The sequence below is a fragment of the Sinohyriopsis cumingii genome, chromosome 18, assembly GCF_028554795.1.
Source record: "Sinohyriopsis cumingii isolate HCF-2022 chromosome 18, ASM2855479v2, whole genome shotgun sequence".
Taxonomy (NCBI): domain Eukaryota; kingdom Metazoa; phylum Mollusca; class Bivalvia; order Unionida; family Unionidae; genus Sinohyriopsis; species Sinohyriopsis cumingii.
Genome location: NC_142978.1, coordinates 30029898 through 30043496, shown reverse-complemented (window position 1 = coordinate 30043496; position 13599 = coordinate 30029898). Strand labels below are relative to the sequence as shown.

General features: G+C 32.9%; 1 protein-coding gene across 1 annotated transcript in view; it reads left to right on the top strand.

Annotated features, from left to right (window-relative positions):
- The window catches only part of LOC149776300 (dynein axonemal heavy chain 8-like), a 565538-nt gene that overhangs the window by 123413 nt on the left and 428526 nt on the right, over positions 1–13599 (top strand). Inside the window, exons 17-19 of the mRNA XM_089942774.1 lie at positions 5474–5664; positions 6406–6486; positions 10206–10322. Coding sequence (XP_089798900.1) covers positions 5474–5664; positions 6406–6486; positions 10206–10322 — 389 coding nt within the window. The remainder of the gene's footprint in view (positions 1–5473; positions 5665–6405; positions 6487–10205; positions 10323–13599) is intronic.

Sequence of the window (13599 nt, the reverse complement as noted above, 5' to 3'; positions counted from 1 at the left end):
TGGAATATGTCTGTTATGGTTACTTGTCTTTTGATTTGTCAATTCTTATGCAATTAGATGTAATCAGATTTAAACAACGTATATTACAATCAATGTACGTTACAGGTGCTTGCTGGTTTAGCGCAGTTACTTTGATCTTTGTTAATTTTGTATACTGATGATTATGTATTTATTTAAAATTCTCATGGTGGGATCCTATAATTTTTAAAATACATAAAATCTTCCCCAAAATGAAATATGTTTTACACATTATCTTTTCATACTCTTGGAGAATTACTTTCCATACAAAAAATACGATAAAAGCGATTTGCATGACATAATGCATACATGAGTTGATTCGGAGTATATGATAAAGATTTTCTCATCAAAAAGTATCATCTTATAGGCCAGCAATTACAGTAGTCATTAAATGCATGATGATATTAATGCTGAGATAATGGATAGGGCAGTAGAACGAAAGCCCTGAAGTGTTGATGCAACTAATAAGGAAATTATTGAGCATAGACCATAATGTAAAGCCTTTCTGAAAGAAAGTTTGAAGAAGATTGCATTGAAATGCCCCATCACATGCTCTATGTTAAGAAATCTTGATTCACTGAATCCAGCAGAAATCTTAGAGATGACCAGAGCAGAGAAGGATTCAAGGGTGGGTGTTTTGAGACTATTGCAGCCAAGATAGTCCTAGAAAATTAATCGGAACTCGTCCTCTTGCAATATGACAAGACTCTTCATAGTATTGCAGTATTTGGTTCTGATCATTGTTCATATTTTGATCAGTACAAGGACAGACATGCCCAATTATTTCTGAAGCATATGTCTGATCCTAAGTGTGAAAAGATGCTTCTGACTGTGTAACTCTTGTTTGTACTGTCTGATGGAAAATTTGGTATCATGGCACAAGCTAATGCCAGTAGAAAAAAGTGTACAGGAGAAACTTGATCTGTATGAAGAGTGTCTTTGAGGACAAAGTAGAAGAGTTTAAGAAAGAGATAGCTAGAGTATCACTGGCAGAGAAGAGAAAATAACGTAAGAAAGCTGTTCAAAACAATTTGATGACAAATTCTGATGTAAATATGTACATTGAATTTTTTTGGGTTGAAAACTACCTAAATAGAGCACAAGTTGGAAAGTAGTCATCATTACACCTGTGGGTAAGTTTTGACAGAAAATAATGCTAACAAATTAAAACCTTATCCTTGAAAAGTGCTAGAATTGTCTGATCAAAATTCCTTGTGAACAATGGGAAATATCTTGAGGTAAACATATTTTTTGCTATGAAGAAGATTTTTTTGAAGTAAACATTAAGACTATGTTCATACCCTACCTTAAAAGGGTATTTATAATAGTATTTACTTTTCCTACCACCTGCTGAAACTTTTACCACACTTAATTGTTATCAAAGTTCCACTGTGAATACATCTTGTGATGATCATATAATTTGTACCACAGTTGGGTTTTTGATTTTTATCCCTTAAATTTATTTGATATTAATTAGATGCAGATTATAATAATAATAATAATAATAATAATAATTTATTTATAGAGAGTGACTCATTTATTCAAGGACTATTCTCCCTTGAAGCCTGCTTAAGAAGATTATAACAATATCCATTATATGAAAGATAGCATGTTTCATATTAAAATAAATTCCATTATAATCTATTAGAAACAAATACTCATGATATCTCTTCTTAAATGTAATATTTTTATTAGATTTTACATGGATCAGAAGCATGTTCCATAGAACTGTACCAGACATAAAAAAAACTTGTAGCTGTCTGTAAATAATCATTTACAATGGGACGATCATATTAATGAGCTTTGTCAACACTGTCATCAAATATACAAAATCAAACATAAAAGGTAAAGATGGGTACAGGTATCAATGCTTAATGACACTTGCATCACCTTCAAACCCGTGATGGAACTGTAGATAGCAGCAAAGACTGCGTGTGGTTCAGACCACATTCAATGGTCCAGTGGATTTTTAAGACAGAAAATCAATTTATTATTTTAATGTTTATAGGTGTGGTTATCTGATTATATACATACAAGGGCACATTTGTTGTGGCATGATATTTGACATGCTAAGTCTACCAACTATTTTATGTGCCAAGATGTATTAAATGCTTCTAAGAAAACATTTTATTGTGTCATCCAGTTGGACAATATCTTTAGGTTTATACATGTAAATTACTTGTTCTCACTTGAATAATGTTTTATTTTTTTGGTCACATGCACTGATCACCCCTTTAAACTTTAAAACATGCTGATTGATTCTCTAAAATTCAACAGAACTGTCATTGATGGCAGGTATTAATGAGTTTTACATTTTTTAAAAATCAGTTATCATTAGTGAACTTAGTTCCAATGTTAGCAGCATTTCTTCTAAAATTATATTGCCAAGGACAGCAGTGCATTCAATTTTAGCTCTTCTGGTCATGGAGCAGTCAAGTAAATGAGATGGACTGATGGACTGTTGCCTTTCATCTGCCATTTGTTACTACTATTCCTCCTATACAACTTGTAGGATTGCCAAGAAATGCAAACCTTGGTCCAAGGTCTTCTTGGTTCTAAATGAAAATGGTACTGCAAAGACATCCAAGATTTATTCCTCTAATATATGGGTTTTCATTAAAAGGCTTCTTATAATGTCTGGTCGGTGCTATCTGATATCCAGTATGGCCATATGGCAGCAATTTTGACAGTCTTATTACAGTTAGTCCTTAGTTGAAAGTCATGCTTGCATCGGGTTGTCTAGTTAGTCCTAAATGAAAATGGACCTGCCTGGATATCCAGTATATCCTGCATGTGTGTCATCTTGAAATTCTTGTTATTGTATGCCCCACCGGAATGGATTGTCATATCAACACGGGGTTTCAATTGAAGACTACTTAATGATGTCTGGTTTCTTTCTAAATTAAAATGATGCAAATCTGACGTCCATAAAGACCACCAATATGGCAGTTTAAAAACTTTTTATTTCTCCACAAGTCACTTGTGATACCTATTTCGTACAGAATGAAAGTAATGTGAATCTGACATCTAGTATGGTCACCACAGTAGCCTTTATAAAAATCTTGTGATTGCTGTTCCTCCTAAATGGAAAGTATCATTTATATGAGGTTTTTACTATAAGACTAGACTAATTGTCATATTTAGTTCATCCATAATGAAAACTGCTAATCTGACCTCAGTTGCTCCACTGGCCTAGTGGTAAGAGCGTCTACCTAGGATGCGGGAGCATGTGGGTTCAAATCCTGTCCAAGTTATACCAAAGACTTAGAAAAATGGTACTAACAGCTGCATTAAGAGGTTAGTGTTAGGACTGGTCGGTCTGGTGTCAGGATAATGTGACTGGGTGGGACATCATGTTACATGTCTGCAGCATGATGCCCCAGTGCTAGACATCACTATAAACTGCCACACTTCAGACATTGTAGTGATATGACTGAAAAATTGTTAAAGCTATGTTAAAAATCCAAATCAGACATGCACACCCAGTCTGACCTCAAATAAGGCTATCATAGTATCATAGTAGTCATATTGAGAATCTTTGTGTTATTATTCCGTCAAAATGGTTGTATTGGCTTAAAGAGCTATTGTAGCACATTGTTTGCTGTATAATGCTGAGGAAATGGAAGTTAGGTGACTTTCACAAGTACACAACGAGGCAGCCAAACTGACTGGCCTGAAGAGGTGTCAAACCCATGACGTTTTTGATTTGGAATTGGATACTTTACCAACTAAGAAACCATGTTTCATTAATAGTAAGTCATATTGGCATTGGGTATGGCTGCCGTAATGAATATATTTAAACTTTGTTTCCCTTTGGAAGGAATGGTCATATTGGCATAGGGTGTTCTAATGATGCATAGTTGGTCAGAAAGAAAATTGTGCTAAGCTTACGTTCAATATGGCTACCAAAATTACTCATTTGAAAACGAGATTCCTTAGAGAGAGCTTCCACATTTTCCAGTTATAAAAAAAAGAAATTGTCATGTCTACAATTTCTCGGGAATTGTTTTCAGCAAAGCACATGGCACTATTGATATTACTATGGTTTTTTTAACATTAATGAAGTCATGAGGATTGTTGTTGGATGAAATTGATGTGGGAGATTTTTGAGTTGATGTGTAACGTGATCTAAAGTGTTGTTTAATTGTTTACAGCAGTTTGAATTAAACATTTTTCTTTTAAAATTGATATGTGTTATATAGTAAATGACAGTAGTCGATCAGCCTTTTCTTGCTCATTTTTAAATTTTTAAAATTTGTACATTTCTATAAACTTTTTATACTTCTCAGACATTTGAAGAAAACTGAGTTTTATGTGTTTTATTGATGTGCTTTTAAAACTAATTTTTTAAAAGCACAGCAAAACGAGACTGAAGAAGATGATCACATGATCAATACATTTCAGGATTTGATGCATTCATTGCCAAGTCTGATGTTTTCAGTTGCTTGGGTAGACTAAGTGGTGGTTAATCTTTGAGTCTCATCAGTTCCTTTAGAACAGGAATAAATGGTCAGAAAGAGAAAGTAGAGCATAAACATTGCTTTTGTTCAAGAAGTGTTTCATGTTTTTGCTTTGTTTTTTTTTTTGTTAAAGCAATTAAAGAATGCCGCAAGACACCATGCTGCCATCCCTTAAAATGAAATGTTGGGTTCCTTTCAAGTCTGTCATGGAATTGTGAATCTTGGACTAAGTTTTGATACCATGCTTGTTTATAACATAGAGATCTGTGACAATAGAAGATATAACAAAAATGAAATACTTAGTTTTATTCCAGCACTGAAAATGTGAATCGTAGGCGACAATTCTTTTCTCAGAAATACTTGAAATCATCATGATAATATTAGTCAAATAAGGTGAGAATTGCCCCAAATATGCAGTAGGTCAGATCACTTAAAATAGATCCAGAATTTAATCACAGAATACAACTATTTTTATTGCTGCTGTCGGTCTGGAGTCTGAACCAAAGTTAGTTTATTGAAGGGAAATTTGGCATTTAAATAAAATTGCAGTGACAGGAACTTGTGAAAATTGTGTTGTCACAGTTTAGGGAACTGTGTGATCATACATTTTGAAGAAGTCAGCTCGTTTTAATTGTTGCCTCTTGGCAACATACTTAATCCATGTAAAAGTTGGGGTAATCAGAGTGGTTTCATGAACTGTGTGTTGTATATTCAGCATGGCAAAAACATTTCTTGGCATCAAGTTCGTCTTCAATATTTTATTTTTCATTGTCCTTCAAAAAATTATTGATTTCTTGACCATCTGTATGTTACAGATTATTACAGGTTTGACAAATATTTTGTCTTCAACCATTTATGATCTGGCTATGTAATCATGTATGTTTATAACAGAAAATTATTCCTCCTAGCTGAAACTTAAAATATGTTTTACAAGTGATATTATGAGAAATACCTCATTCATGATTATAGTCCTTCGAATAATGTTTTACCCCCAGACCTACAAGTGCCAGTTCTGGTACGGCATCCGCATAATCCAGACCATCTACTGGTGAACTTTGATCCTTACATCTTTGAGGTCATTAAGGAAGCTGAGTACATGTTGAAACTGGAACTGGAGATTCCTGAGTCTGCAAAAATTCTCATCTACTCCAGTGAACAGCTCCACAGCTACCACAGTCAGATGGATGTAAGGACAGTTTCATCTTTCTATATAATCTTCATGCTTTAGATTACATTCAAAAAGCTATTTTGAGGAATCAGTCCACAATGACATTAGAAAATCCCCAATCCTATCCAAAGAGAATTTAGTTTAAAGAAAATGACATGATAGAAAAAAATGGATCTAAGATCCATCCATGGTGTTTGCTGACAAAAGCCTGATCTCCAAAGCAAGATAGATCTTTCATTTATAACTAGTTGTATTGGCAGAAAATTAGCAAATGATATAGCTTGTTGAATTTTTTATTTGCTTTTATCGGCAACTTTGTACTATTAAATGTGACTGGGAAGTGAATCAGTTACGTACCTGCATCTCTGACCAGATGTCCTGACAGTACTGTGTTCAGTTTTCTTTTAGATATCATTTAGAAATAAAAGCACATAAAAGTGACAGGTTTTGGCAACAACAGTCTTGAATAAACTAGTTTCTGAATTCTTGAGCTAATGAATATTTTAAGTAGACATTTATTTATCTGAGATGTTTAAACTGGGGTTGACTGTATTATATGGAATTTCACAATAATGAAGGACGTGATAGTTGGGGAGAGCAGCAACATCATCATAGATTACCTTATAAAAATCTTCGTGCAATTTTATCATTGTTAGAAAGGTTTCCCACTATATTTGGGTGAATTAAAATCACCACCATCAAGTTATTACTAAAATAGTGATAATAATAATTGCTTTCTTGAAAATGTTTTCTATACAGTTGCTGCTGGATGAAAACAAAAATCTGAGAGCTGAAATACCACCCATTTTCCATATACTTCTTGGACCATCTTTGAGGAAGGTGATTACTTTAGTTTTATGTCAGTATTTCAGTTATTATAGTCTTTTGTGGATTCTTATTCAATTTAAAGTTCAAGTTCTATAATAAATAAATAAATATATATATCTATATCTATATCTATATATATATATATGTTAATTAAGGGCTTTATTATGAGCTTTATTATTAATGTGCATGTTTTTTTTTTTCCATGACAGGTTCACATGGTACCTTGAAAAGTACTTGAATTTTTATTCATCCTTGAAAAGTACTTGAAAATTGTTGTTGACTTATAAAGTCCTTGAAAATAAGCCTCAGTCCTTGAAAAGTATAAACTTAATCAACAGATGAATGTATGGAAGTTTCTTTTCAAACCATTATGTCATGAAATTGAATAAAACTGCTATTGTTTGGTTTACAACACATGACTGATCAGATTTTTCTAATTGCGCATAGACCTGATTACAGAGAGCATTAAAAAGTGTGCAGATCTTTTCCACTGATAATTCTTATCAATTTAATTTCTGCTGCAGCTGTACATCTTTATACTTTAAATCATGGCGAATTAACTGTTCAATCTCGAAAAACAAAAGATAATGAAAAACATACACAAAATGAGCACAATTCGTTCTTATTGCAGATCCAAGCTTCTGATTTTCAGCATATGATATTAACTTCGAAAGTCTGCTGGAAGTCTATTATTGATTTTTTTGGTGTCTTGACTAAATTTTGGGCGTAAATTATGGTCATATGCCTGTTAATAGAAGGCCTAGTTTCTACACAATGTACTTACATCTACATGTAAATGTACCTGTAAAATTTCAGTGAGCGATCACTTGACAGAAGATATAAAAAATTTCGACTTGGTGACATACTTTCTAGGCAGATGCTTTTAAGATGAATGCATGATATCATTTGTCGAAGTTATTCCAGAAATTGATTTTGTATGCTGCTTACAACTTTCAAATATGCATAAATTATGCAAATCACTATATGTGATGTCGGGTGATGTGTTTTTCTGAGGTGTGTCGGAGAAGGTGGGCTTTAGCAGTCTCTGTAAACTCTGATCGCTATTGAATATTCACGAGACTGCATTCAAACCCACCAACAGATAAACGTGTATGTGGCATGAAGATTTATCTGGGTATTTTTCTGCAAGAGCTTACCCATTTCACTTGGAGAAAAATGCCTGGAAAGTGTGTGTTCAGCCTCTATTGGTAGTTAAGATTTTAACGAACTGTTGAACCTAGTGTACCTAATTTGCTATGTAATCTTAAGTTTTTCTTTTGTTCTTCTTATAAAGATCTGAATTCATTTGTTTTTCTTAGAAGAAGTGTTATTATTCTTGCAAGATTTTTTTATTTTAAATTCTCTGTTATAAAGTCTCAAGCCTATTGCACAAATATGAAGAAGCCCCTTGTGTGGAAATTGCAACATTCTCACTAATCTTTTAAATGGCCATTGATAAATATACCAAAAGTTCACTGAGCATTGGGGTTTTTGAAAAAATTGGAGAAAGTCTTTGAAAAGTCATTGAATTTTGTCACACCAAAGGTGTATGAATCCTGCATGAATTTTAAAACTAATTGATCTAACTTTGTGACAAGTGCTACAACATTATTTATGCAAATTTGTTGGCCTCACTTTAGTGGGAAGTGGGATGTAGGAGCTACTTTTTTGACAATGGTATCATCATCATTAACATTTCACTCAAAAATGTACACATATGTTTCCTAGAACCCTGTATAGATTCACATCATATTTGATATTGATCATTGTGAAGATAAGAACCTTTTACCTTGGGTTTAGTGTAGCATTTGAAGAGAATTTGCATGAAGGTTTTAATTCAGGTTTGTCTCATTTGTCTACATTTCCTAAGCCCACAATAGATTTTCTGCACACTTTGGATGACAGATTGCGAAACTTACACAATTAATTTTACAACACACGTATTTGCCCAGAATTATGCATTAAGGTTAGATTAATCTTTGTTCATTTTTTTATATTTCCTAAACCCTTGACATTCTTACTGGTACAACAATCCCTTGATAACTCATGACCAAACAACTCAAGAACCCACTTGTAATGCTGGGTCTGGTGTAGATCCCTTTTTTTTTTTGTATTTGGAAATGCCCAAATCATTTATCCCTTTGTTAAATGTGAAGAAACTTTCAATCAAAATTGGTAACTGAAACATTTATGTATATCAGTTTTATTGTCACAAAATGTTTGATAGTACCTGAAAATTTGATTCAGCATTATGAAATTCTCAACTTTTAACAAGAAGTCATATATTTTGTTGCATTGTTTCTTTCCAAGCAATATTCTTCATACACTGTAAATAGCAATGTTCAAAAAATTTAAAACAATAAAAATGCCTACTGAATGCAGCACATTAATAAATACTAATTAAATAAGTTTTGTCAAGTGAAATTCATGTTTTAGTTCTGTCATTTAGTTTGGTTTAAATATGATCATCATAAATGCAATGTTCCCTCAGATGTGTAGTCAGTAAATGCAATGTTTCTTCAAAAGTGTAGTCAATCAAGAAATAGGTAATTCTACAATAACAGCTTCAATTGCCAAGATTCCTTTTTTCCTCTTTGCTCTGGTTTCCAGTAGCCACTAGTAGCAGGCAAGTATTACACAAATTTACCCTACCAGAAAGACTACATTTTTGTCACTACAATTTTGTGTAGGTGAAAACCTGGAGAACACTGGACTTCTTTGTTTCAGAATGTGCTTGTGGTCAATGTTTCAATTTTACAGCAATACTGGCTTAACATTCAGGTCAATGTTTTGTTGTTATTTGAATAAAGCACTTATTTTAAGAAATGAAAATGTTGTCAATATGATAGTGTAAATGTATTTTTGTAGTTGGTATCTTTCAGCAAAATTTTCTTAATGCTGCTACCCTTGCAGTTTTTGATTGATTATCATGAGGTTTAGGAAATATGGGCATTATCTGAAATTATCTAATCAGACAAGTCAGTCTTTTCTCAGTATTTATTAGAGTTATGACACAATTTCATCTGCACAGCTACTCCCACAGATTTTAATATAATGCCATGAAAGTTTGTAAATATTGATCAACTGAAAATATATCAACAAATTACTTTGCCCTTGCAGTGTGTTTTTCCGAGTTATTGTCCTTTTTGGTCTTGGTGCTTAATGCAGACTATGACAGTATTATTAGCACAAGTAGTGTCATAATTTTGTTTCATAAATCTGCATGAAAGTTGGTAAATATTATGGTCATCACCTGGAGATGCTCATTTTGACAAGTCACTTTGCTCGCAGAATGTTTGGTAGCGTTCTATACCTTTTTGTGCTGAATCAGAATGCAGTGTTAGGAGGTTCATTTGAAGACAAATTTGTCATACAGTTTTTATTTGTATTGCTTTAAAATGTTTATGATGATCATTTCAAGGTGCACATGTTACCCTTTTTGACTTGCAGCTTGCACTGTAAGACAGGATGTTGATGAATGCATCTATTATTTCAGTTTTTAAAGGATTACTGTGAAACTTAGTGCAAAATTTTGTTATCTTCATCATATATCTTTATTGAGCAGTGATCATTCTTGCACTGCTTTCTGTAGACTTCTCTTTATTATGAGGTAGAAGTGGGATGCAGGAGAGGCATTGATACATTTATATGAGCAGATTATTGACTGTTCTTGTATTTTTTTTATTTAACTTATGTTTTTCCAGGATGAACTTTTATATTTTTTTTAACAGACTGACAATGCTATTCGTCCAGGCCTATTTGCTCATACTTGGACATCACTGAGCCTTCCTGGCTACTTCAAAGAAGTAAAGCAGGCATTGAATGAACTCCGGATTGTTGTGAAACAGGTAATTCAGATGTTAGGATTAGCTGCTTTTTGTATCCAGACTGTCAGTGTTGGTTATCTTGTATAATGTAGATTCCTTTAAGATAAAAGGTTTATAGGGCTATTAGAATGTCATTTTCATGTCAGAGTATAATAGGTTTCTTATGTATGTATATATCTGTATCAAAACATTGAGATAAAATTTTGAAACTGAGGCGATTGTTGATTTTCAAGTTCATATAAGCTAAAAAATTTAGGACATGTTCTTCATTAGTTCACATGAATGGCACCAAAGAATGATTGTAATTTTGAATAGTCACAAAAGCTGTGTTTGATATTGTGACTGCACATGTAAAGTGAAAGTCAAAATATTTATCTTTTTCTGCCATTACTAATAATATATAAACCTTGAGAACAACTTTTTCACAAAAACATAGAAATCTTGGCATAGAAGGTCTAACAGTTTTGTACAAATGGTGGCTATCTGCTGTCAAATGTGGTCATTGTGCCTAAGAATAGAAAACATTTTAATTAACGCTTCTGAAAAACTGCTCAGCCAGCTTTCAGCAAATGTTACAGAAAATGTCCTGCCTTGAAGGGCTTTTAAATTTTACAGATTTGACAATACATTATCAGATATACCATTAGTATTAAAGAAAACTTTAAATTACTTTACTTCTCTGAGAAACATCTAAGGGCTTTTCAAGGAAATGCACCAGTTGGGATATGTGATGGCAGGCAGGGACATCAATCTTTGTGGTTCGACAATCACCAATACTTTAATAAATCTTGAGATATCACCACAAATACTGAAATTTTGATTACACCCACCACAACCATAATAGAAATTATAATATATAAGTTTAAATGCCATAATAATGGATACCTTTTGGAGTAAGGTCATAGATGAATATTCATATCGTTACAAAGTTACTTTTTGCAATGCAGTTTAACATCAAATTTTATCACTCACAACTGTAGCATTAAATGGGTCTTGATGTTGCTGATGAACTGTTCGACCCCTATCAGATGGAAGAAAATAACTGATTTGTATTATATTAATTTTCCATTACACCTCTCCATCGATAACTCACGTACAATGGGGTCCACAAACACAGAACGCACCATAAGTGAAGCGCGAGTTACAGAGGGACCTCCAAAAATTGGAAAAAACGCTATGACATCAAGAAAACTGGGGTGGGGTGGGGGCATTAGGGAAATGGTCTGTTTATTGACTGAATCCTCCTTTTACAATCATGTTGACAATAATTTTTAATAATGCACTTTTTCTAATGAAGTTGTTTGATATTCTGTTTAAATAACATTTATATTCAAAATGTCCAACATATGAAAGATCGTTCAAACTGGTTTCAGCATCCATCATGTGTATGCAAAAAATCTGTGTATTATGTCACTGCTTTTTGTTTTCTTGATGAGTCTGGTTCCCATAGTGGTGTTTAATATTATCCTGCTAAATTGGGAGTCCAAAGCAGGGAACTAGACTAATTGTTGATACACCGCCAAACAAGATTCCTTGTTTTTCAAAAACTGCCATTTTTTTTCTTGTGACAATCGTCTGTTTTGAAACTCAATTTTTGTATTGTTCAGTTAGTACAGTATTGATGTCGTGATTTCATTGGAAGTAATAATGAAACTTCTTATCATCCTTGAGGATATCTCTGAGTGCCAGTTCAAGAATTCTCGGAAACTTGCTTGCCGACAATATAACGTATCTGTGAAATCAAGCTCTTTATTTTACGAAGGATTCATTTTACTTGGCTGCCTTGTTATCTTTGATCACAGTTATAAAGAGTCGGTTAATTTAAAGTTAGTTTATGTAACATACACAATAACATTTATAAGTGTTTGATTGATCAAATGAAGTGAGTTCACCTGACATATGACCGGGGCTGCTAGATTTTAAGTTTGATGTTTTGTGCCTTTTAAATTTTCTTTTATTCCACCTCCTTTATTTGATTTAAACGACATAATTAATATGATAATACAAAGGAGGCCAGCTCTTAATTCAGTGCAACAATACAACAAATACTTCCGGAAGTCAGTTATCAAAACATTGTCGGCACTTAATTAGGTTCTCAGAGAAATGCTCGTGGACATAGCTGTTATGGTAGATTGACGCATTTCATGTTTAATTTCAAGAGGACATGTTGTATTTATGACGTTTACACTTAAAAGGAACTAAAAGATAGAACTAGAACACAAATTTCAATTGGTACAAAATTATTTAATTTTGTATTTATTAAAGTACTGCCTCCACTCAGTGTAAGTGACATTTCCGTTGATCAAAATTTCCTTACATATCGTTAATTGCGGTGTACTAGAAATGTCGTTTGGAAAGAAAATGTAAAAAATTATATGACCTATTTTTAAATTTGATATTTCATAGTGTTGATTCAAATTTCCAGGTCCTGTCTACTGCTTTTGATGATAATTAAGCAAGCGATGCATAAAAGATTCCATTACCGATTTTGATCGCGATGTCTTCAAATTTAACAAATAGGGATTAATTTTTGGGGTATTTTCTGGTTGAAAAAATTAGATCCACGCCTTACCCCACATTATAAGCAGGCTTGTGAGTTATCAGGGCATGAATTATCAAGGAGTGGTGTATAATGATTTATGACTGCATTCATTCAATATATACTGCTGAAATATATTTTATTCATTCATAGTAACCTTTTTGTATTTGGTCTTACAGTAAAATTACACATATAAGTCTGAGGGTAGTAATGTAAAAATTTTGAGACACTGTGTTGGTGGGGATCAAACCCACATTTATACAACTTAATCATTTTAGCCCGTCAGTCACTTGGTCATTTTTATGTTTACAAGTTTGTATGAAGAGTGTAGATTTGGTGGATATGAATAGAATAATTTGCCCCAATTCAGACTGATTCTACTTTCAAGTTTTGATAGTACACTGTATTAGGAATCACTGGAAATTTAATATCAGTAACTGGTTATACATAAATGAAAACTGATGACTGTTGGTTAGCCAGTCATAACATAATGCCAGTATAATAAACAAATGTGCAGTTTTGTTCTATTTTTTAGTGTTCTCTTGTTTCATTTATTATTATTTAAATGCTGATTCTTTTCTGAATTGTTTTCTTTTAACATTTTTTTGTATATATTACATGGTTATTGTTTTTTTTATAGAAATACCTCTTTTTGTTTTTTTCATATTATTTGTCTCGACTTTATAATGTGCCACTGACAAGTCCTTGGCACAGCATATGGGTCTCTAATTTTCACAGGATGAAATACACCCATTGGAT